Genomic DNA, 26,020 nt, shown 5'->3' on the forward strand with positions numbered 1-26,020 from the left:
AGCTCCAGACAGACAGTGCTTATCCAGATGCACAATATCCTTTTAAAGATCATGCCAGTGCCTGGAACGCTGGTAAATCCCAAGCTGTTTTGGTCATGGTGTCTTATTCTGGGAACAGCGTATGATGGGGATAGAATTGAATGTGAGGGATATTTTAGGGTTGGATAGACAATTAACGAGGGAAATTTGGTAAAATGTGGCAAATAATCTATCAAGAAAGTTAACTCAGATTTCATTTTTTAAAAAAAGTAAGGTTCAGTCTAATATAAAAAATCAAAGATCAAAGTAAATAGATTAAAGGAATGAACAAACTTCTTACATAATTTCAGGAATAAACTAGCTCCACAAATCAAATATGTTTCTGGAGTGCACAGTGAGATGACGTTAATTTTAAAAGTTATGCCAAGACCAATTGCAAACAAAGTATAACCATTCTGTTCATTAACTATTCATTTGCTCCAGTTCATGTGAGTGAAAGCCACAGACATATCTGATTGTCCTTTTCAGTTCTGAGCATGAGTTACCCTGGTCTGAAAACTTTAACTATATTTCTCTCTCCATAAATGCCTAATTTCTCCAGCACTCTGATTTTGTTTCAGATTTCCAGCATTCTGCTGTATTTTGCAGTATTCATTGAAGTTATTAAAGCCAGATGCAGGAGGGAAATTATTGCTGGTGAAAGAGATGCATTGTCACAGCCATTGGAACTTTCTATGTATAATTCGGTGAGGCTAGAGGCCAATGATCGTCAGGAGATGCTCCACTGCTGGGAATTTAGGAAACACTCTGAAAAGTAAGGGAAGTGGCTGTAGGGTATCGTTTGGAGTTACTACTGAGTTAAATGGGGACAACATGAACCCCTGGAATGCTGGAGTGACTGTGAAGTGTTTGCCACGAGGACTGTAATTCTGTGTAGTGTGCAGTTTGTAATGAGTGTGGTAAATGCTCATTCCTTTTTGTACTTCAAAATATAAGTAGAAAACAAAAATAGTGTTTGTTTTTTGTTGTTTGCAATAAACTTCAGGCACTAAACTTTGTTCATTCTTTTCCAACCTGGAAGTTTGAATTTTCTTTAAATGTTATTGGCTTCTACATGGACTATAACACACCGTGTATTACTCGTATAGACAGTACGGTTGTTCTAAATTTAATAAACGCTGAAGTCCCGAGGAGTGACAGCAGCAGACCTACTTTTTGGTTTATCCCCTAATCTATAATTATGACTATTGGACTAAATGCATTGATTAGTTTTATTAGATTTGTTTGGTTCCTCTCTCTCGTGCACGCTGTCTTTGTGCTCTCTCTAATGTCCTAAACACTCTGAGAACACTGTGTCATTCTGATTCTGGCTAGTTGTCCACATGAGCTTTCCTTTGTCCAGCTATTTGGTGATCATGCTTTCAGTGTCTGGGCATTATTGGGATGTGGGGAAATATGGCATCAAATGTACACACTGCAAATGGTACTGTGATAATGACTAGAGACTCCGTTTCAGTGAAATTTATTGAAGGATAAATATTGTGTAAGGTGTCCCTGCTGTCCTTCAGACTATCCACGTTCATCTAGGACTGCAGCCATGGCACATGTTTAACATTCCTTTGAAAGGTGGTATAGTACCTCCTCACTGATATTTCTAGTCCCAGCCTCGATTTTCCTGCTCAAGACTCTGGAAAGGGATTTGAACCAACGTTATTTTGACTCAAAAGTGAGAGTGCTACCACTGAGCCACTCTGGCATTTCACCATTGGCCATAATTCTTGTGTAAAACGTAACTGATAACTGTGTTGAATGTTATCTTCGTACAGCAAATATTGATGGACATGCAGTGGGAAGGTGTCTGCCCCCTGATATTGAGAACCTCACAATTTACTACCTATATCGAGGAACAACCAAGACAGCTGTGAGTGGACTCTGAGGGTTAGAATAGATTGTCAACTTAAAGTAATATAATAAAACTGAAGGAAACTGAAGTTAATGTAAAGTGAAGTAAAGGTACCTATGATTTTTTAATAGTAATGTTCTGTTTATTCTCAGGCTAACAAATAGTTTTCAGAGTTGTTGAATGGCAGATTGGCAGTGCCAAGGGGAGTGTACATTCTGCAGTATGTGGTGAGGCATGGAGATAACCTGCATTCCAGATAATATATGCAGAGGGAGTGCCAGCAGCTGCAGGGCTTGAGCAGTGGTTGGAGCATTCTGCACAGCCGGAGGATTGTGTGAGTAGGGCAAGGTGGTTGTGGTGTGGTCATGTCACTGGACTAGCAATCCAGGATTTTCTAAGGACATGACTCCCACTGTGATAGAGTGTGACGTTTGAATTCAATAAAATAATCGTATGGAATTTTACAGAAATGTTAAGTCAACAGCAACCGTGTAACCACTGTCAATTATTGTAAAAACCCATCTGGTTGATTAATGTCCTTTAGCGAAGGAAATCTACTGTCTTTATGTGATTTGGCCTACATGTTACTCTGGAACACAGCAGTGTGGTTGATATTTAACTACCCTCTGGGTTATTAATAGTGGGATAAATAGTGACCCAGCCAGTAATGCCAGATCCCAACAATTTTTTTTAAGAATAGCAACTATAGGAGTTGCTTACACTGCAGATTGGAAACACTCAGCAGAGAGGGAATGGGTAACATACACTGAAAATGCTGCCCTCTTCAGCAGTTCTGGCAATATCTGTGGAGAGAGAAAGAGAGTTCACATTTCGAGGCTAGCTTGACTTCTTCCGAATTAAACGGGAATGGGTGACTTACAGGTAGCCTAAGAAAAGCAAGTATATACAGGGCAGGAGTCCCCTGAGTCTATCCTGCTTACTAATCAATATTCCATTTGGCAAACTGCTGAGGGTGATGGTTCCTCAAGGGAATGCAGCCAGAACCAAACACATGGCATCTCGAGGGACTCAGTTGAACGGGGGAGCAGGAAGAAGAATGAGACAGCAATCGTTCTAGGGGACTCAATAATCAGGGGATCAGATAGACATTTCTGTGGCAGTAAACATGACTGTGGGACGGTGTGTTACCTCCCTGATGGCAAGGATTCACTGTAGAACATCCTTCTGGGAGGTTGGGATCTGCTAGACGTTGTCCACATTGGTACCAGTGACATAGGTAGAAAGAGGGAAGAGGTCCTAAGGCAGATTTGAAGGTGTTAGGAATGAATTTAAAAAGCAGGACCCTTTTGAAAACAGCCATCTCAGGGTTCCTCTCAGTGCCACATGCTAGTAAGCATAAGAACAGGAGGATCAATCCATTGAATATATGGCCAGAGAACTGGTATAGGATGGAAGGACATCAGGTTTCTGAGGAATTGGGACTGGGTCTGGTATGAGTTACTCCTTAACGGGCCTGGGACTGATAACTTTGCAGAGAAATTTACTTGTGCTGGTGGTATGGGTCGTCGGGGGATGAGAACCTGCGGAGTATCCCAATTAGAAGGAAGTAAAATCGTTAACAGAAAGTCAAAAACTGCTCGTGTGACTAAAAGACGGGGGAAACAAAGCCAGTTATTGAGTGTGCTTCGAGAGCAGAATGATGTTAAAAAGACAAAATTAGGTGCATTTGACTAGAATACAGACAATATTCACAAAGAGGTAAGCCCTCTAAAGGCACAATTAGAGGATTCACATAGGTAGGATTGAACTTCCTTTACAGAAACATAGCAACATGGTGACCAGGATTGGGAGCAGAAATATTCAAGGATACTCGATATTTACAAAGGACAGACCAGAAGGAAAAAGAGGTGGAGTTATGCTGAATATAAAAGATGAGATCAGACTATTAGTAAGGGAAGAGCAATGCGTGGAATTTGTTTTGGTGGAAAACAGAAACAACAAAAGGCAGGAAGCATTGTTTGAAGTTATTTATAGGCCACCAAATGGTAAATACAAATGAGTAATCAGGCTGGGAGTCCATTGAACCCGCGTTAGGCCATCTTGAGGCTGGGAGCCCTTTGAGTCCATACTGGGCTACCTCGAGGCTGGGATCCTATCGAGCCCATCTCCACTGGACTTATTTGAGGCAGGAAGTCTCTTCCTGCTGGGCTACCTCAAAGCCAGGAGTCCCTCAAATCTGTGCTGAGCTTCCTCGAGGCTGGGGTGGGGGGCCCTCCCCATTGGGCTTCCTCAAGACGGGAAGTCCCTCCAGTCTGTGCTGGCTCAACTCTCCACCACCGAAGCTGTCTGAGAAATGGAGGAAAGTAGAGAGAAAAGAAAACAAAAAGGAGGAAAAAGAAAAAAAAGAAATGCATGGAGCAGGCAAGCTCTTGCTTAGGAGCCTACTCCGCTGCCATCTTGTATTTATTTCTTCATTTTCATTATCAGGTAGTTCTGCTATAACGCATGTTTTATTAACACCAATTGGCTTTAATATGATTGATGAATAGTAGATGTTGTTTGGATAACGCAAACTTTCTCCTGTGAAAGTATCGCGATTTGCTATGGTGATTTCCCTATAATGCAGTTTTCAGTGGTGATTTCCTGTAACGTGAGGTCCTACAACCTAAATAACGTGTTATTGGAGAATAATTTCTTTATTACTTTATTTTTCTAATTAATTCCTAAGATTTTATCCCTAGGCACCAGAAATGGTGATTTTGTACACTTTTTCACTGTATTCTTGTATCCCTGTACTCCAGTACATGTGACAACAAACCGAATTCTAATTTGAATAGTAGTTATAGTGTGGGAATGGTTTAAATCCGGAAATGAGAGAAATTTGTAGCACGTGCAACAGAATAATCATGGGAACTTCAGTCTGTGTCTCAACTGGGTGAACCAATTGAGCAGGAAAGCCTTGGGGAATGGGTTTTCAGAGTTCTTTGGGACAGTTTTCCGCAGCAGCATGTTCCAGAGCCAATTAGAGGACAGGCTGTTTTTATTTTGAGTATATGTAATGAAAAAGAGATAGTTAATAATCTTTTTATAAGAGAACATTTCAATATGAGCAACCCAAATGTAATAATTACGCTTGAAAGCAACATTGTTCAATCTGAAGCATGTGCATTAAATTTGAATGCGGGACATGATAAAAGCATGAGACACAAGTTGGTTGAGCTGTACTGGGAAAATGTGGTAAAAGACCTGATTGTACATTGGCCGTGGATAATTTTGAAGAACTATTAGATGGGTTACAGCAATTGAACATTCCTCCAAGGTGCAAACCCTCAATAAATGGGTAGTCAACTGTGGCTGACAAAGGAAGTTACGGATTGTATCAGATTGAAAAGGCTTTCTAACAGGTCCAGGAATAGTAATAAAATCTAAGGATTTGGAAGTTTTAAAAATGCAGCAACTGAGGACTGAGAAACTGATAATGTCCAGAAGAATTTAGGACGAATACAATCTAGCAAAAAATGTAAAAATAGCCTGTACAATCTTCTACAGGCACGTTAAGAGTACATGTTTGACTATGATGATCATGGGTCATTAAAGCCACAATCAGAAGAATTTCTAATGGAGAATAGAGAAATGGTAAAGAACTATATGCTTACTTTTTGGCTACTTTAATTGAAGAAAATACAAGAAATCTCCCAGAATTAGACATCTAAGTGAGTAGGGAAAATGAAGGAAATTAGGATTAGAAGGTTGTGCTGGAGAAATTAAAGGGCTAAAATATCGTAAGTCCCTGGGATTTGCAGGTATACACCCCAGAGCATTGAGGAAGATGGCTATAGAGATAGTTAATATATTAGTGATGAACTTCCAAAATTCTGTGCATTCTGGATTGACCTCTGCAGATTGAACGCTTGCAAATGTCACCCCACATTTAAGGAAAGAGGTTCAGAAAAGTGGGGAGTTATAGATCTATCAATATTAGGGAAAATGCTGGAATTGATTATAAAGGACATGAAAAACGGACACTTGGATAGAAATGATATGATTGAGCATAGTCAGAATGGATTTTCAAATGTAAAGTTTTGTTTGATGAACTTTTTTTTGCCGATGTTACTAAAAAAAATGCCTATAGGGAAGCCAATGGATATAGTATTTGTGGATTTTCACAAGGCGTTTTCTATCGTCCCAGATAGGAGGTTGATTTGCAAAATTCAAGCAGAAGGTAATGTGCTGGCATGGATTAAAGATTGGCAAACAGAGGAGGAATAAATGGGTCATTCTCATGCTGGCAGACTGTGACTAGTATCATACCATAAGGATCTGCACTTGGGCCCCAGCTGTTTACAATGATTTGCACATGGTGACCAAACTACATATTTACAGATGATAAAAAGCTGAACAGAAGTATGTTGTTACACCCCACTGGGGTAATACACTGGAATTCAAGCCCCACTACTTTCAGTCATTATAAAAGATAAAGAATCTTGTAAAAGTGCACAAAATTCCTCAATTTCCTTGGCTTTTTGATGCAGATTGACCAAAAGTGCAGACTGGGTTTCTATACTTGACACACATTACTATTTATTATAGACCTACAGGTAAACAATTTATGAGCTATCAAAATACAACTGAGCTAGTTAACTCACTTATAAAGTTCCTCCTACACAAACAGATAGATAGACAAAAAGAAGGGTGTCATGGACAGAGAGAAAGACTGGGAAAATAGTTCAATGGTACCTGTCCACAGGGCTTGCTCACATGATCTTTTTAGCTGGTTGAGATCTGCTCCTTTGACATTCCTTCTCCAGATATTTTGACTGGCTTGCAGGAAGCACAGAGAGACTGGTGCACAACTTATAAAGTCACGTATTGGCTAGAGCCACAGCTTGCAGCAACAGGTAAGGGAGATTAAACTGTCTTTCTTCAGGCTTGAGCTGCTTTTAACTGCAAGAAAAAGTTCATTTCATTCCTTTGGAGGTCCACTAGCTTTGACCTTATCAATCACACTCTCAAGCTGCCCACCTACCTGGGAGCCAGTCACATCGTTATTGGCAGGCAAAAGTCTTTTGACAGCAGCAACAGGTCACCCTTCCACAGACCAATCAGCTCCTTGTTCCTGGCCAAATTTCTCTTCATATACGCACATACACTGGCTCCAATCCTTCCCACTGCTTGAACAGATAGCAGTGTAAGCAGACTAGTGTCAGGTAACCCGAGTTTTTAAAAGTGCAGTAATCCTCCCATAATCCTTGGTCTTTACCTTGGTCTTTTTCCCATTTCAGTCCACAACCATAACTATAGAAAAATAAAAAGTTACAGTCATTGTAGTGTTGTGAGGAGGATATAAAATGTTTTCAAGAGGTTTTGGGCAGACCTAGTGATTGAGCAAGAATGAGGTAGGTGGAATATAATTAGGAAAGATATGAAGTGAAATACTTCTGTATGAAGAACAGATTTGCAGTGTATTTGTTAAATGATGAGAGATTGGAAAATGTAACTGTTCAAAGGGACTTAACACTAAGTCACTGAAAGCTAATATGCAGGTGCAGGCAAGCTATGAGGAAAACTAATGGAAAGCTCCTTTTATCACAAGAGGGTTTGAGTACAGGGATAGTGAGTCTTACTTCAGTTGTTTAGGAGCGTGTTTAGACTGCACATGGAGTAATGTGTGCACTTTTGTTCTCGCTATCTCAGGAAGACATTATAGACATAGGCGAAGTGTAACAAAGGTTCACCAGACTTGTTCCTGAGATAGTGGTACTGTCCTATAGACAAAGTTAAGAACAATGAGAGGTGATCTTATGGAACCTATAAAATACTTCAGCAATAGGGCAGATGTAGGTTTGAAGTTTCTGCTAGTTGGTGAATTGAGGACCGAGGTCACAATTTAAAAATAAGAGGGATGCCATTTAGGACCAAAATAAGGACAATTTTCTTTATCAGTGGTGGCAAATCTTTGGAATGTTCCCTCCTACAAGTAAATGGAAACTGAGTTTTTGTTTGTATTTTTTTTGATTATCAGTAGCGTAAGGGGACAGTGTGAGTAAAGGACATTGAAATGTAAAATCGGCTGTGACCATATTAAATGGTAGAGCAGACCTGATAGGCTGAATGGCCTCCTTCTTATGTTCCCAAAACTGTCAACCTTCCAGGATTGCTGTGAAGCCTCCTGGAATCTAAGAATCAAACTCTGCTGTGACAGAGATGACAGCAAAATCCTTGGGGCTGCGGCAAAACATTATGCTATCCTTCTCTACACTGCCTCAATCGACACAGAATTGACTGTTCCAGTTGGGAATATTCCTCATGGTTACATAATGTGAACTTACACGTCCCCACTGCTTATCTAGTACTTTTTATCACCTTCAACATTTTTAAAACAGAAAGCAATTAATGTTCTATGTAATTATTGGAAACTGGAGCAGAATATTATGAGGAGGGACTCAGGAAGCTCCTGGTGATAGAAAGGATAGAGATAAACTATTCCAATCAACCAAATACATAACCCTTCAGTTTCTAATTTAAAAACAATTTTTCCATGGCAAATACTTGGTGATCGTTGTAAGAATCCTCTTCCACCCATGTTGATCTTAAACTAATGGCTTTTAAGAAAACAGTTTTGGCCCTCATCACTATAGCAAGACAGCAGATACCTAGGTATAATATGATATTGAATTCTACATTTTACCGAGGGATAAATGATTCTTGTGCTATTTTAACCCCAGATAAAAATACTTGAAATATAGTTTTATGCTTTGGGAAGCTACAAACAATCTCAGCTGAGTATCATGGGTTAGAGCCACAATCACAGAACTGTTCGAAAAAGAGTCATACTGGGCTCATAATGTTAACTTTGTTTTCTCTCTCCTGTTGAAACCGTCCTTATTTTTATTTTTTATCATTTTGGGTTTGGAGCCGTGAACTGTGAGCTGAGAGCTGAAGGTGACTTTTTGACTGTGAGCCATCACCTTATTTTGAAAACAAAAGAGAGCAAACAAAGTTGGAAGTTAGTTGCAGATTGATTCTTGTTGGAAGAATGCTTTAAATGTTTTGGTTCGAAGATGCATTATGCTTAAACAGATGGCAGATGTTGAGTATTAACAGGGAGCCTGATAGGGAGACCACCAGTCTAACAAAGCGAAACCAATGTTTGAACTGGTTTAGAACTGTGTTTAAGTCAGTAGGATTGTGACTGCCAAAGGTACAGTACAGAGTTTGATAGGTCCCTGGTTATTCTCTCATTATCAACTTACACAATGTTCAGAGAATAGAATCTCAGTTATAAGTGTTAAATGAATATTCCTCAAAGCCTACTGGAATCTAGTTACATGCTAATTGTTAGTTAACTGTTTAAATGAACTGGTCAGTTATATCTCATCTATCTTCTTTCTTTCAATTTTCCCTTCGCTGTGTCTATCTGTCTGCCTGTGTGTGGTTTAAATGATTGACATTAATTAGATTACCTTGTTACATAGAACATAACAGCACAGTACAGGCCCTTCGGCCCTCGATGTTGTGCCGACCTGTCATACTGATCTCAAGCCCATCTAACCTACACTATTCCATGTATGTCCATATGCTTATCCAATGACGACTTAAATGTACCTAAAGTTGGCGAATCTACTACCATTGCAGGCAAAGCGTTCCATTCCCTTACTACTCTCTGAGTAAAGAAATCACTCTGCCATCTGTCCTATATCTTTCACCCCTCAATTTAAAGCTATGCCCCCTCATGCTCACTGTCACCATCCTAGGAAAAAGGATCTCCCTATCCACCCTATCCAACCCTCTGATTATTTTATATGTCTCAAGTCACCTCTCAACCTTCTTCTCTCTAATGAAAACAGCCTCAAGTCCCTCAGCCTTTCCTCGTAAGACCTTCCCTCCATACCGGGCAACATCCTAGTAAATCTCCTCTGCACCCTTTCCAAAGCTTCCACATCCTTCTTATAATGCGGTGACCAGAACTGTACACAATATTCTATGTGCGGCCGCACCAGAGTTTTGTACAGCTGCAGCATAACCTCTTGGTTCCGGAACTCGATCCCTCTATTAATAAAAGCTAAAACACTGTATGCCTTCTTAACAACCATGTCAACCTGGGTGGCAACTTTCAAGGATCTGTGTACATGGACACCGAGATCTCTCTGCTCATCTACATTACCAAGAATCTTACCATTAGCCCAGTGCTTTGCCTTCTGGTTACTCCTACCAAAGTGCATCACCTCACACTTGTCTGCATTAAACTCCATTTGCCACCTCTCAGCCCAGCTCTGCAGCTTATCTATGTCTCTCTGCAACCTAAAGTATCCTTCGTCACTATCCACAACTCCACCGACCTTAGTGTCGTCTGCAAATTTACTAACCAATCCTTCTACGCCTTCATCCAGGTCATTTATAAAAATGACAAACAGCAGTGGACCCAACACCGACCCTTGCGGTACACCACTAGTAACTGGTCTCCAGGATGAACATTTCCCATCAACTACCACCCTCTGTCTTCTTTCAGCAAGCCAATTTCTGATCCAAACTGCTATATCTCCCACAATCCCATTTCTCTGCATTTTGTACAATAGCCCACTGTGGGGAACCTTATCGAACGCCTTGCTGAAATCCATATACACCACATTAACCGGTTTACTCTCATCTACCTGTTTGGTCACCTTCTCAAAGAACTCAATAAGGTTTGTGAGGCACGACCTTCCCTTCACAAAACCGTGCTCACTATCCCTAATCAATTTATCCTTTTCTGGTTGATTATAAATCCTATGCCTTATAACCTTTTCCAACACTTTACCAACAACTGAGGCAAGGCTCACTGGTCTATAATTACCAGGGTTGTCTCTACTCCCCTTCTTGAACAGGGGAACCACATTTGCTATCCTCCAGTCGTCTGGCACTATTCCTATAGACAATGACGAGTTAACTTTGCTCTATTAATAATAATTTGTTTAAGCTATTAAGTTGGTTTCCATTTATCAGTTGTTCACAAATATAGTACTGGTTATTTGAAATGTCTGGTTAGGAATCATTGGAGTCATTTTTTGAGGTTCATGAAATGTTTTAATTTTACTGTGTTGCACATACATGGATAGACAGGCTGATTTAGTTTAGCTGCCTGTTTTCATGTTGTAACATTCAACAGATGCTGTCAGACCTGCTGAGATTCAGATTTCCACCATCTGCAGCTTTTGCTTTTATAGGATCTCCAAATCTAGTCAGGCCACCCTGGTACTTCAGCTTAATGCCATTGTACTGGATATTCCCATTAATGAGAACATTCACTAAACTTTTGACATTTACCATGCTTTTTCCATTATTGCCTTGTAATCGGTTAAAAGAAATTTCACAACAGGCAACTATACACCATTAGCAAACTTAGCTTACAAGTCTACAGCAGAATAAAAATACACTACAGATCTGCTACAGCCCAAAGAAAGATTCCTGAACTTAGCAAGAACTAGTTATGTGAAGTAGCAGTGAGCAATATCTAATCCTACTGATGGTATATAAAAAGTCAGTCTAAAATCAGTATTTTCCCAAAATCTGTGTTTTTTTTTATACTGCAGGCAGCCATCGAGGCTGGCTCATTAACTACATCAAAGCTGAAAGAGGCAAATCCTTAATCAGTAAGGGAATCAAGGGTTATGGGGCAAAGTGATGCTGAGGAGTATCAGATCAACCAGGATCCCTTTGAATGGCGAAGCAGACTAAATGGGCCGAATTGGCTATAACCTCCGGTCTTATTAAATGATTTACATTTTATTTCACTGACACTTGCTCGGTAACAAGAATATTCTGCCACTGTATCCTACAGATTCATTGATCATGTTCTATGCCAACACAAATGCAAATTGAAAGAACTGTAGATGCTATGAATCAGGAACAAAAACATAAGTTGTTGGAAAACCTCAGCAGGTCTGGTAGCAACGGTGAAGAAAAGATCAGAGTTAACATTTTGGGTCTGGTGACCCTTCCTTAGAACTTTTGAGGAATGGAAATGTTAACTCTGATTTTTATTCTTCACAGATGCTGCCAGACCTGCTGAGCTTTTCCAGCAACTTCTGTTTTTGTTCCAACTCAAATACATTTGGGACAAATTTACAACACATATGAAATTGATCAATTTAATGACGAAGGATGCATGTAACTAACATGACCAAAATTAATAGCAGAAGCATGGAAGTTGTTGCTCAACATCCCATGGCAGCATAACTGAAGATCATTCAAGTGGAAAGCAGTTATTTATTTTTAGTTTTAGTAACAACATTTACATCCTGGAATATAGGAACAGGAGTTTGTCTTTCAACTCGCCCCTATACCTGTTCCACCATTCAATTTGATTTGACTGATCTAAATTTCAAATCCACTTACCTGCCTTTATTCCACAATCTCTAATACCTTTGCCTAACAAAAGCCTCTGCTCAAGAATAATGTTTTTTTAACTGACCCCTACCCTCAAAAATCATTTCTGAGGATGAGATTTCCCAACTGAGAAAGTGCTCCCTGATATCGTTGTGTCAATCCCAGCTATAATGTGAAGGGGTAAGTTTCCTTTGCCTGGACTCCTCTACATGAGGGAATGGTGTGTTTTTATATGTACCCAATCAACTGCTTTAATGACCTTTCTAGAATTAGGAACATTTATACATTAAACCATGCTCCTAGATACCCCATCAACAACCTTTCTTACAGCACCTTCTCACATCTAAAATGACTTCACACACAATAAATGATGAGCTAGGTTGAGTGTCATGTGAACAGTTGATGGGGCCCTGCTGAGTTTCTTATTAAATCCTGTCAAGACAGTGAGGATAGCTGGTGGTAAGTTTTATCAGTCGCTGTGGTGGGTGGCAGAAGTAAATTTCCTGATGTCTTCTTAGTATCAGAAATACATCGGCAAAAAGAAGTCAAGGCTCTGTGTTAGCCATAGCTGTGATCGTAACCCTGGACATTCTAAATGGGAGATCATTGATTTACTGTTATGAAATAATTATTTTCTTATACTTCATTTAAACTGTCAAACCCACATTAAGTGTGGGTTAAAACTCATTGAATGCTGCTCACCTAATTTCATGAGTTTCCAAATGCCAAGTGCATCTATTTTGCCTCTACAGTGTTTCGTAACAGACCTCTATGTGACTCCAGACCCACAGCTATATGTGCCTAACCTGTGAATTTGATAAGCAAGCTAATCAGTTGTATCAGATTGTAAAAGCTCAGCATTTTCTATAGTCTAAAGAAAAATATTGTGGATTATAACTAACATAATATTTCATTGGCTGAATTGAAAAACAGATGAACACACTGCCCTGAACTTGCCCTGTTTTGATTTTGATCAGGAGCTCAGAAACCTTAATTTGTTGCTTTGTTATGTTATTGAGCATTTACTTCCTCACTGCTGCCATTTGACATGGGAGCAGATTTTGGCCATTTGGCTTATCGAGTCTGCTCAACAATTCGATTACAACTGATATGTTTTCGACCCCATTCTCTTGCTTTTTCCTGTTATCCTTGATCCCATTACCAAACAAGAATCTATCTATATCTGTCTTACATGCACTCAGTCACTTGGCCTCCACAGCCTTCTATGGCAGTGAGTTCCACAGAGTTATCACCCTCTAGCTGAAGAAATTACTCCACATCTCAGTCCCTTCATTCTGAAGTTATCCCTTAGGGTTCTAGTCTCTCCTACTAGTGGAAACATCTTCTCAATGGCCACTCTATCCAGGCCTGTCAATACTCTGTAAGATTCAATCAGATCCCATCCTCAACCTTTTAACCTCCAATGAGTTCAAGCCCAGAGTCCTCAATTGCTCCTCATATGACAAGCCCTTCATTCCCCAGATAATTATTATAAACATCATCTGAACATCATCCATTGCCAGCACTACCCATCCTTAGTTACAATGCCCAAAACTGCTCACAATATTCCAAATGTGGTTTGACCAGAGCTTTATATAGCCTCAGCAGGACATCCCTGCTCTTGTATTCTAGCTTTCTTGAAATGATTGCTAACATTGTATTGCCTTCCCAAGTGCCAACTGAACCTGCATCTTAACTTTAAGAGAATCCTGAACTAGGACTCCCAAGTGCCTTTGTGTTTCAGATTCCTGAAGTCTTTCCCCACTTAGAAAATAGTCTACACCTCTATTCTTCCTACCAAAATGCATAATGTCACACTTTATCTTTTACTATTCAGTCTTATATGCCATTTACAAACAGACACACTCTATAAGGTTCATAGAGGGTTTGACACGGTAGAGGTTGTAAGAACTAGGAGCAGGAGTAGGTAAGTCAGACCCTTGAGTTTGCTGTGCCATTTAATATGATAATAGCTGATTGCATCTAAGTCTCAACCCTACTTTCCTGCTGCGCTCTCTAACCCTTCAACACATTAGTAATTAAAAACCTCCTTTTTAAAATTCATTCAGTGTTCTTGCAGCCGGCACACTTTGAGGTAGTAAATTACACATACTCAGGACCCTTTGTACCTATCCCATGATTGAAGAGTCTTAGCCTAAGGGTCAGCGACTCCAGGTGAGAAATCAGCTGTTTAAAACAAGGAGAAAGTTCGAGTCGGAACATTGTGAATCTTTGCAGCTCTGCTGCTCAGAGGTCTGTGGATGCCCAGAGTTGGAGCTTTTTCAAAACTAAAGCCCTTATTTGCCCTAATGAAGGGAATCCAGGAATTTGTGAATAGTTTGTGAAAGTGAAATTTAGCTAAAATTGAACTAAATTGTGTGGCAGGCCTAAGGCTCCCTGTGGTCTAAAGCTCCTTTTTCTTAAATCACTGAATTCAAGACTTCACGATTAATGCAAATGCCACTGAATTGTACAGATCTGCAATTAGAATGGAAGAAATATTTTGCTGAAAATCTATAATAGCTGTTTTGTTTATGCTACAAGTCTTAAAGTAATACAGCACTGAAACAGATCCTTCAGATTCACCTAGCCTACGCCGACCATGTTCCCAGACTAAACAAGTCCAACCTGCCTGCATTTGGCTCATATCTCTCCAAACCCTACCTATCCATGTAATTGTCCAAATGATTGTAAATGTTGCGACTGTACCTGTATCCCCCACTTTCTCTGACAGTTCATTCCACACATGAACCACTATCTGTGTAAAAAAGTTGCCCCCTGTCCTTTTTAAAACTTTTTCCTGGCTTGTTGCTGCAACATTTTACCTGGAGGGAACATGTCCGGCCTGTCTTATCCCCAACTCCTTTTTAAATGCGTCATTGTCATGCAACAGATTTACCCTCAAATAGCTGTTCCCAGTCTACTTTGGCCAGGTCCTGCCTTCCTTCAATAAAATCTGTCTTCTCCAAATTCAAAACCCTTTTTTTTGTAGACTATCTTTTCCCCTTTTCCATAACAAACTTAAAATATACAGTATTATGGTTGCTATCACTAAAATGTTCCCTCGCTATCACTAACACGCTCCCTCACTGTCACTTTGAACATCTGTCCAGCTTCATTCCCCAGAATAACATATTAACATAAAATGCTCTGGGGTATACATTTCAAGAAATCTGCCTCCCGCTCACCCCACCCAAACCCTTTATGCAATAATTATCCCAATTAATGATGGGGCAGTTGAAATCCTCAAATACAATTACCCTATTATCATTTTTACACACCACCAGTGAATTGTCTACATATCTGTTCCTGTCTTGCCTGCTGATTGTTTGGAGGCCTCTAATACACACCCAGCAGTGTGACTGCCCTTTTCATTCCTAAGCCCTATCCACAAGAACTTTTTTGAAGACTCTTCAAAGATGTTTATTCTCTTTACTGCAGTAACTGTCTCCTTAATTAATAACGTAACACAACCTCTTTTGCACCTTCCCCTGTCCTGTCTGAAGATCCAACACCCCAGAATGATGATGATAAAATGTGAGGCTGGATGAACACAGCAGGCCAAGCAGCATCTCAGGAGCACAAAAGCTGACTTTTCGGGCCTGGACCCTTCATCAGAGAGGGGGATGGGGAGAGGGAACTGGAATAAATAGGGAGAGAGGGGGAGGCGGACTGAAGATGGAGAGTAAAGAAGATAGGTGGAGAGAGTATAGGTGGGGAGGTAGGGAGGGGATAGGTCAGTCCAGGGAAGACGGACAGGTCAAGGAGGTGGGATGAGGTTAGTAGGTAGATGGGGGTGCGGCTTGGGGTGGGAGGAAGGGATGGGTGAGAGGAAGAACCGGTTAGGGAGGCAGAGACAGGTTGGACTGGTTTTGGGATGCAGTGGGTGGGGGGGGGGGGGAAGAGCTGGGCTGGTTGTGTGGTGCAGTGGGGGGAGGGGACGAACTGGGCTGGTTTAGGGATGCAGTAGGGGAAGGGGAGATTTTGAAACTGGTGAAGTCCACATTGATACCATTAGGCTGCAGGGTTCCCAGGCGGAATATGAGTTGCTGTTCCTGCAACCTTCGGCTGGCATCATTGTGGCAGTGCAGGAGGCCCATGATGGACATGTCATCTAGAGAATGGGAGGGGGAGTGGAAATGGTTTGCGACTGGGAGGTGCAGTTGTTTGTTGCAAACTGAGCAGAGGTGTTCTGCAAAGCGGTCTCCAAGCCTCCGCTTGGTTTCCCCAATGTAGAGGCAAAGCCGCACCGGGTACAGTGGATGCAGTATACCACATTGGCAGATGTGCAGGTGAACCTCTGCTTAATGTGGAATGTCATCTTGGGGCCTGGGATAGGGGTGAGGGAGGAGGTGTGGGGGCAAGTGTAGCATTTCCTGCGGTTGCAGGGGAAGGTGCCAGGTGTGGTGGGGTTGGAGGGCAGTGTGGAGCGAACAAGGGAGTCACAGAGAGAGTGGTCTCTCCGGAAAGCAGACAGGGGTGGGGATGGAAAAATGTCTTGGGTGGTGGGGTCGGATTGTAAATGGCGGAAGTGTCGGAGGATAATGCGTTGTATCCGGAGGTTGGTAGGGTGGTGTGTGAGAACGAGGGGGATCCTCTTAGGGCGGTTGTGGCGGGGGTGGGGTGTGAGGGATGTGTTGCAGGAAATACGGGAGACGCGGTCAAGGGCGTTCTCGATCACTGTGGGGGGAAAGTTGCGGTCCTTAAAGAACTTGGACATCTGGGATGTGCGGGAGTGGAATGTCTTATCGTGGGAGCAGATGCGGCGGAGGCGGAGGAATTGGGAATAGGGGATGGAATTTTTGCAGGAGGGTGGGTGGGAGGAGGTGTATTCTAGGTAGCTGTGGGAGTCGGCGGGCTTGAAATGGACATCAGTTACAAGCTGGTTGCCTGAGATGGAGACTGAGAGGTCCAGGAAGGTGAGGGATGTGCTGGAGATGGCCCAGGTGAACTGAAGGTTGGGGTGGAAGGTGTTGGTGAAGTGGATGAACTGTTCGAGCTCCTCTGGGGAGCAAGAGGCGGTGCCGATACAGTCATCAATGTACCGGAGGAAGAGGTGGGGTTTGGGGCCTGTGTAGGTGCGGAAGAGGGACTGTTCCACGTAACCTACAAAGAGGCAGGCATAGCTGGGGCCCATGCGGGTGCCCATGGCCACCCCCTTAGTCTGTAGGAAGTGGGAGGAGTCAAAAGAGAAGTTGTTGAGGGTGAGGACGAGTTCAGCTAGGCGGATGAGAGTGTCGGTAGAGGGGCACTGGTCGGGCCTGCGGGACAGGAAGAAGCGGAGGGCCTTGAGGCCATCTTCATGCGGAATGCAGGTGTATAGGGACTGGACGTCCATGGTGAATATGAGGTGTTGGGGGCCAGGGAATTGGAAGTCCTGGAGGAGGTGGAAGGTGTGGGTGGTGTCACGGATGTAGGTGGGGAGTTCCTGGACCAAAGGGGAGAAAATGGAGTCCAGATAGGTGGAGATGAGTTCGGTGGGGCAGGAGCAGGCTGAGACGATGGGTCGACCAGGGCATGCAGGTTTGTGGATTTTGGGAAGGAGATAGAAACGGGCCGTGCGGGGTTGGGAAACAATGAGGTTGGAGGCTGTGGGTGGGAGGTCCCCTGAGGTGATGAGGTCGTGAATGGTGTTGGGGATGATGGTTTGGTGCTCGGGTGTGGGGTCATGATCGAGGGGGCGGTAGGAGGTGGTGTCGGAGAGTTGGCGTCTGGCCTCGGCGATGTAGAGGTCAGTGCGCCATACTATCACTGCGCCACTCTTGTCTGCGGGTTTGATGGTGAGGTTGGGGTTGGAGCGGAGGGAGCGGAGGGCTGCGCGTTCTGCGGGGGAGAGGTTGGAGTGGGTGAGAGGGGTGGAGAGGTTGAGGCGGTTAATGTCTCGACGGCAGTTGGAGATGAAGAGGTCGAGGGAGGGTAGGAGGCCTGGGGGTGGTGTCCAGGAGGAGGACTTGTGTTGGAAGCGGGTGAAGGGGTCAGTGGAAGGAGGGTTAGGTTCCCGGTTGAAGAAGTAAGCGTGGAGGTGAAGACGGCGGAAAAACTGCTCTATGTCCAACCGTGACTGGTATTCGTTGATGTGTGGTTGTAGGGGGACAAAGGTGAGCCCCTTACTAAGGACTGACCGTTCGTCCTCAGTCAGTGGAAGGTCTGGGGGGATGGTGAAGATGCGGCAGGGCTCAGTGTGGCTGTCTTCTCTGGGGTTGCTGGCTGTGGAGGTTGTGGGCGGAGCGATGAGGTCGTCGGCCATGGGCGGGGTTCCGTCGGCCGTGGGCGGGGTTCCGTCGGCCGTGGGCGGGGTTCCGTCGGCGTCGGCCATGGGCGGGGTTCCGTCGGCCGTGGGCGGGGTTCCGTCGGCGTTGGCCGTGGGCGGGGTTCCGTCGGCATCGGCCGTGGGCGGGGTTCCGTCGGCGGTTGGTGTATCGGGGTGGGCGGCAGCAGCTGCGGTGAGGGTGGTGTGTGAGGTGTTCCATCCCCTATTCCCAATTCTTCCACCTCCGCCGCATCTGCTCCCACGATGAGGCATTCCACTCCCGCACATCCCAGATGTCCAAGTTCTTTAAGGACCGCAACTTTCCCCCCACGGTGATCGAGAACGCCCTTGACCGCGTCTCCGGTATTTCCCGCAACACATCCCTCACACCCCGCCCCCGCCACAACCGCCCAAAGAGGATCCCCCTCGTTCTCACACACCACCCCACCAACCTCCAAATACAACGCATCATCCTCCAACACTTCCGCCATCTACAATCCGACCGCACCACCCAAGACATTTTTCCATCCCCACCCCTGTCTGCTTTCCGGAGAGACCACTCTCTCCGTGACTCCCTCGTTCGCTCCACACTGCCCTCCAACCCCACCACACCCGGCACCTTCCCCTGCAACCGCAGGAAATGCTACACTTGCCCCCACACCTCCTCCCTCACCCCTATCCCAGGCCCCAAGATGACATGCCACATTAAGCAGAGGTTCACCTGCACATCTGCCAATGTGGTATACTGCATCCACTGTACCCGGTGCGGCTTTGCCTCTACATTGGGGAAACCAAGCGGAGGCTTGGAGACCGCTTTGCAGAACACCTCCGCTCAGTTCGCAACAAACAACTGCACCTCCCAGTTGCAAACCATTTCCACTCCCCCTCCCATTCTCTAGATGACATGTCCATCATGGGCCTCCTGCACTGCCACAATGATGCCAGCCGAAGGTTGCAGGAACAGCAACTCATATTCCGCCTGGGAACCCTGCAGCCATATGGTATCAATGTGGACTTCACCAGTTTCAAAATCTCCCCTTCCCCTACTGCATCCCTAAACCAGCCCAGTTCGTCCCCTCCCCCCACTGCACCACACAACCAGCCCAGCTCTTCCCCCCCACCCACTGCATCCCAAAACCAGTCCAACCTGTCTCTGCCTCCCTAACCGGTTCTTCCTCTCACCCATCCCTTCCTCCCACCCCAAGCCGCACCCCCATCTACCTACTAACCTCATCCCACCTCCTTGACCTGTCCGTCTTCCCTGGACTGACCTATCCCCTCCCTACCTCCCCACCTATACTCTCCACCCCACCTATCTTTTTTTCTCTCCATCTTCGGTCCGCCTCCCCCTCTCTCCCTATTTATTCCAGTTCCCTCTCCCCATCCCCCTCTCTGAGCTTTTGTGCTCCTGAGATGCTGCTTGGCCTGCTGTGTTCATCCAGCCTCACATTTTATTATCTTGGATTCTCCAGCATCTGCAGTTCCCATTATCTCCATTACCCCAGAATGATGAGTTGCCAGTTCTGCCCCTCCCTCAAGTACATCTCTACAATGCCAACAACATTGTAATTCCATGTGTCAACCCATTTGCCTTACCTACAATACACATAGCATTAGAGGCCATTCAGCCTTGCATTACTTCCTTGAAACTCAACATGGTTGAACTCCTTCTGCTGGGTTCCTTTAGTAAAGCATGTCTTTTCTCTCTTGTGCTGTCCCCTCCCTCTGAGAACTAGTTTGAATCCCTCTCACTGACATTAGCAAACCCACCTGAAAAGATACTGATGCCATTCCGGTTCAGGTGCAGCCTGTCCCAATTGTAGAGCAACAGTCCCTATGAGCTAGAAATCTAAAATCCTCCCCCTCCCTGAACCAACTGTTGAACCATATGTTCATCTACCCTGTTCTCCTATTTCTGTACTGGCTGGTTTGTGGCCCAGGGAGTAATCCAGAGATTATAATCTTGGAAGTATTGTTCACTACTCTACTGCCTAAAGATAAAATGGAGAAAAGTTTGCAGTGAACTTCCAAACATAAAATGTCTGTAAATAACCCAAACGCAAACAGTGAATAATACCCAGAACAACATCAAACTGAAACAGAAATGCTGTGCACTCCTCTCAAAAAATTGAGTATATTTGCTGAAGATGTTAAATTACGTAAGAAGTGTTGATGATAGTACCTGTCTTGTTCCATGAATAATCTCAAAGATGAAAGGTTATACTTTCCTAGCTTTTAATAGTATGCAGTTTTCTAACCAGTCATTCCTGGTTTGGAAGTTTTTTAAAAAAATAACTTTTCTATTGAGGTGACTGTATTCCTTCAACTGTCCTATACTTCTTTAAGGAGGGAAGACTAAATTTGCATCTGACCCCAGTTACATCTCCTCTGTCCTTTTTCTGTTAAGGAAACACTTTACAATAGTAAGCAGTGCCCATATGCCACTACTCCAACAGATATATTGAAAAGTTTGTCATGAGTATAATAGCAACCATATTGCACATAAGTCCATTTGGATCATAGCATTCAGTTTCCTTCATATGTGCTTTTGATAAAAATGTCCTCACAATATTGTATTTCCCAAGCATATGAATAATTACAAAATTGTATGGCTGTAGGATTAAACTCCATTGAAACAATTGTAAATTATTGTCCAGAAATTTTTCTAAAAATGTTAAAGGATTGTAGTCTGAATGAATAACAGTTCCTTTTTTTCAGAACTATAAAATTTGAACAAGAGTACAGTCTACAGGATTCAATATCTTTTTTTCTACCATTGAGTATTTCAGTTAGCGTTCACTCAGTTTTCATCAAAAAAAACTGACCTGCCATTTGATCCCAATTTTATCTCCTTGTGAGGAACTAGCATCCACTTTAATGTTGTGGGTATCGACAGCCTGTTGGAAAGGCATCTGGTATTTCAGTCCTGCCAAAACCAGTGCGGTTGTCAGCACCGCTTCCAAGTTGTCCAAATGCACTTTGACATTCTTGGGTGGAATTGTACAGGAGCCTGTGGCAAGGTTTGTGGCAGAATCCGACAGCTCCTCTATCAATGTCGAAAGCAACGTTCCGCAACTTTTATGCAGTGAGGTGAGCTAGTCACCAGGCACGTTACCAACCAACCAAGGGACGGGGTTATTGCTTGTTAAACACCTTATTTTCCAATCTTAGCAAACAAACTGAATGTGAGAATTCCTGACATGGAAGTCAAAATGAATACCTGACAACTTCAGCTCACTGCAGGCTGCAAAAATCCTCAATGTTGCTTGGCACCAAACAGCATCTCAGAGCCTGTTGTATGAATCCTCATCGTCGGACACTTCATCGACATAGATCTGAATTATCGGGAACACTGACAACTAGCATTGAACGGCTGCTTTGAAGACTGTCTGACTCAGGGACAGAGTCCCAGCTAACAGACACCAAGTTGCATCTCAGCTGTTTGCTTATTCTCTTAGTGCTTGCTCATTTAATACTGTAACTACATACATCCTGCATTCTTACCATTGCGATACCTTGTTTCGCTATGCCATGCCATGCCTTCTAGCTCATTGGCACTTTCGCCAAAAACTCAAGGCTCACATTCTTGCCTCTTTTGCACAGACACACAGGCAGCCTGCTTGTCAGGAGGGATCTTACCTTGGGGAAGATAGAGTGCAGTAGTATTCCGTCACACTCCTAACCTGTATCTTGTAAATGGTGGACTTTGGGGAATCAGGAGGAGAGCTACCCACTGCAGCATTCAAAGCCTCTGATCTGCTCTTGTAGCCTCTGTATTTATCTGGTCAGGTCCAGATAGGGGTAGGTTAGCTCAGTAGGTTGGATGGCCTATTTGTGCTATAGAGCAATGCCAGTAGCGCGGGTTCAGTTTGCACATCAGCTGAGGTTACATGAAGGATTCTCGGCTCAATCTGTTCCCTCACCTGAGGTGTGGTGAACCTTAGCTTAAGCCATCACCATTCTCCCCACACCTCTCTCGCTCTCTCTGTCTCTCACTCTCTCACTCTCTCTCACTCTCAGCGGCTGTGTCGTAACTTTACCTTTCATCCAGTTCAGTTTCTGGTCAATAGTAACCCTCAGGATGTGATTGTTGGAAATTCAATGATAGTATGCCATTGAGTCTCAAGGGCTAATAACCAGATTCACTCTTGTTAGAGACGGTCATTATCTGACACCTATGTGGTGCAATTGTTACTTATCACTTTTCATTCCAAGTCTAGACATTGTTCAGATCTTGCAACATTCGAACATTGACTGCTTCAGTATCTGAGGAGTCATAAATGATGCTGAACATTGTGCAATCATCAGTGAGCATCCCCACTTCTGACCTTATGCTGGATAGAAGGTTATTGTTCAAGCAGTTCTTCTTTTATCATGATTTCTTTTACGATCTCAAAACACTTTTCGAAATTCAGTGATTGGAACCACTGAGCCCACAACATTACTTTTCTCCCTTGCAAATTTTATAAAAGTCTGAATTGGTTAAGTTGAATTGATAAGAATCATCATCAAGCTCATTGGCATTGAATTTTTTTTTAACAACTTCATCATTGGCAGATGGGTCCTAATACAAATTTGCATACACAATCATTGTTACCCATCAAACACTTTGTAATACTATGGTCCAAACGTCTTTTAGCTACTTTGTTTGCCCAGCTATCTTATCAAATGAGTTGAAATATCTTTCAACTCCATCCACAGTAAATGTAGATATGAGGCATTGATATTTAGATAAATCAAATTCCATATTAGAATCAGAATCACTCTCCACGCAATTATCTGTTCTTTCTTGCTTTACTATAAGCATTTCTCTGGTCATTTCAGTTATCTGAAATCTGTCTATCTTTGGAGTTTTTATTTTATTTCCAACAATGCTTTCATTACTCTGTTTTTCTCTCTCCTCTTTCCAATTTAAGATTATTTATTTCTAATTCTCTCCTTCTTTCCCTTCTGTTTTCTTTCATTTTCAAAGTTTTCTCGTTTCTCTTCCTCTAACTCAATTTCTTTATCTTAGCTAATTCTAGCTGTGCCACCTCAAATACAAGTTTCCTTTCTGTTAATTCTAAATATTGGATAATCACTTAAGAACAGATTTTTAACAGGATCCTACTTTTTTTTTCTACGTTTGATTGATCCTAAATTACACCGAGTTTAAACATAGTCAAATATATCAAAAAATCCACTGTTACATCTATCTAATCCCAGAAAACTCTAAGTAATAATCAAGGCCATATTTAAAACAAAGTGTATGTATCGATAGCTAAGATGGTGCAAAGCTGGCTTCCGATCCATGGACAGATGATGCCTGTGAGACCACACCATTGCAACATACCTTCCTTACTACGCACATGCAAGGCTTACTCATTATTTACTGTGGTGGAGAGCTGGGTGCAGCTGCAATGTTGAGAGCATGTGTGGTGTGACCACTGGTGACAGCTGCTCTTTTTTTGGATTGACAGTCCATGACCTTTTAGCTGGGCGGAGAGGGCAGGCGTGTGGGGCTGCCCCGGAAGCACATGGGGTCCAATCAGGGAATACTGGCTGACAGATGTAAACAGGAGTGTCAGACATCCTGTTCACTCTGAGAGCTGGCTCTGTGGAAGCCAGACCAGTGTCAAGTATTATGCAAGTGTAAATGAAGGGTGGCTTGGTGACGAGATACCAGCCTCTGTCGAGTTATTTCAGTGGTGATGACAGTAAAAAACATGCTTCTGAAAAATCTCCCTCACAATAGTTGTCTTTGAGTTTGGGTCAGCATTTCTGGCATCTACCGTTCCATCCTGCCTTTGAAGAATGGGCCTAGCATGCGGAAAGAATGCACTTTTTTTTCAGGGTGAGTGACATTGAGGCAGATGAAAGGCAACAAGTAATTCTCTTGACAGTTTGTGGATCTGCTGCTTTTTCAGTTATTCGAGGCCTAACTTTTCTGAGGCACAAGGTGCTTAAACCTTTCAAGAGTTGATGGATTTAGTTGAGGATTATTACAACCCAAGCCTCCTCTAATTCTGATGCAGTTTTACTCAGCAGTTCAAGAACCAGGGAAATCCGTGTCAGGATTTTTGATGAGGTTAAGGTGACTGATAGAGGCATGTGACTTTGGTTTAACGCTCAATGAGATGCTGAGAGACCATTTGTTGTGTGGGATTAATGATGTAACCATGCAAAAACATCTACTGAATGAAGCCCAACTGTTCAAACAGGTACTACAGCTGGCTTTGTCGTTATTGGAAAATGCAGAAAGTGGAGCATATGCGTTGCAGGGTATTCCGATGGAAGCCGATACCTTCACCAGGCCAACTGAGCTTGCGGGACACCACTTTAGTGAAAGCAATTGCAGAGCCTCACTCAGGACATGTCCTAAACAGACGGACTCCAGGTCAACCCACAGTAGAACACCAAAACAAAGCCAGCCTTCAGCTAAACAGTTAACATTTTCTTCATCATCCAGGCCAGAAAGTCATTGTGGTTGCTGCTAGTAAATGGACTCAAAACAGCAAAAGAGTCCCAATAGGCCTCAATTGAATAAGACAATTCATATGCAGGTATCCAGGAGAGTGCACACTCTGGAAAGCCCAACTACATTGCTTAGCAACATCCAAATCTGAACCAATCAAAGTAAACATCTGGCTGAATGGTCATCCAGTTCTAATAGAGTTTGATACCAGCACGGCCATTTCAGTGATCTTTAATAAGATTCACTCTTGACTCCAATCCTTAAGTGCGTGTAAACAGCTCACCTAGACTGAGAACCTACAGTGGAGAATCTTTACCGATTAAGGGTATAGCCTCACTTCCAGTCTGATATGAGAAGCAGCTAGTTCAGTTACCCCAGATTGTAGTAAATGGCTCAGACCCAAGCTTGATGGGGCAAAATTGGTTGAGAAAGAGTCACCTAGATTGGCTGAAAATTTTTTGATTAGAAAATGGGTGCCCGAGTGAAATCCTAATTAAATACCCAGAAGTTTTTCTGGAACATCTAGGCACTATGAAGGGAGCCAATGCCACCTTGCATGTTGACCAGGAAGCAATTCCACAATTCTGCAACACCTACCCAATGCTATTTGCTTTACGGGTAAAAGTACAGGTGGAAATCAGGAGGCTGGAAAGTGAAGGAATCATCAAACCAGTCTGGAATGGGCAGCACTGGTCATACCATTTATGAAGCCTGGTAGGTTGGTTTGCCTTTGTGGGGGTTTTAAACAAACTGCTTTTCACAGCCGGATAAATACCCAATCCTATGCATAGAGAACTTGTGCACAAAGCTGCGGGTGGGGTGCTGTCGTTCACGAAGCTGGACATGAACCATGCGTACCCGAATTTGCGGTTAGTTGAGGAATCCCAGAAATACGCTATAATTAATACCCATAAGCGTTTGTTCCAAGTCCGAGACTGCCATTTGGAGCATTTTCAGCTTGCAGAACTTTTCATTGGACAATTTACAGGGTCAGCTATTTATAAGCATGACGCGCTAATAACAGGAAACACCAATAAGGAGCACTTAGAGAATTTGGACATAGCTCTTAGATGTTTCTTCAAGACGGGAATACTCCTTAGAAGGGAAA

General features: G+C 43.1%; 1 protein-coding gene across 2 annotated transcripts in view; it reads left to right on the plus strand.

Annotated features, from left to right (window-relative positions):
- LOC125451745 (guanine nucleotide-binding protein G(s) subunit alpha-like) overlaps nucleotides 1-26,020 on the plus strand; it is a 323,770-nt gene that overhangs the window by 73,475 nt on the left and 224,275 nt on the right. The window contains exon 2 of one of the 2 annotated variants that reach the window (XM_059646234.1): nucleotides 6,652-6,741. The exons of the other annotated variant lie outside the window; for it this stretch is intronic. Within the exon in view, the coding sequence (XP_059502217.1) occupies nucleotides 6,652-6,741 (90 nt within the window). The remainder of the gene's footprint in view (nucleotides 1-6,651; nucleotides 6,742-26,020) is intronic. 2 annotated transcript variants of the gene reach the window in all.

The sequence above is a fragment of the Stegostoma tigrinum genome, chromosome 5 (genome assembly GCF_030684315.1).
Source record: "Stegostoma tigrinum isolate sSteTig4 chromosome 5, sSteTig4.hap1, whole genome shotgun sequence".
Lineage (NCBI taxonomy): Eukaryota > Metazoa > Chordata > Chondrichthyes > Orectolobiformes > Stegostomatidae > Stegostoma > Stegostoma tigrinum.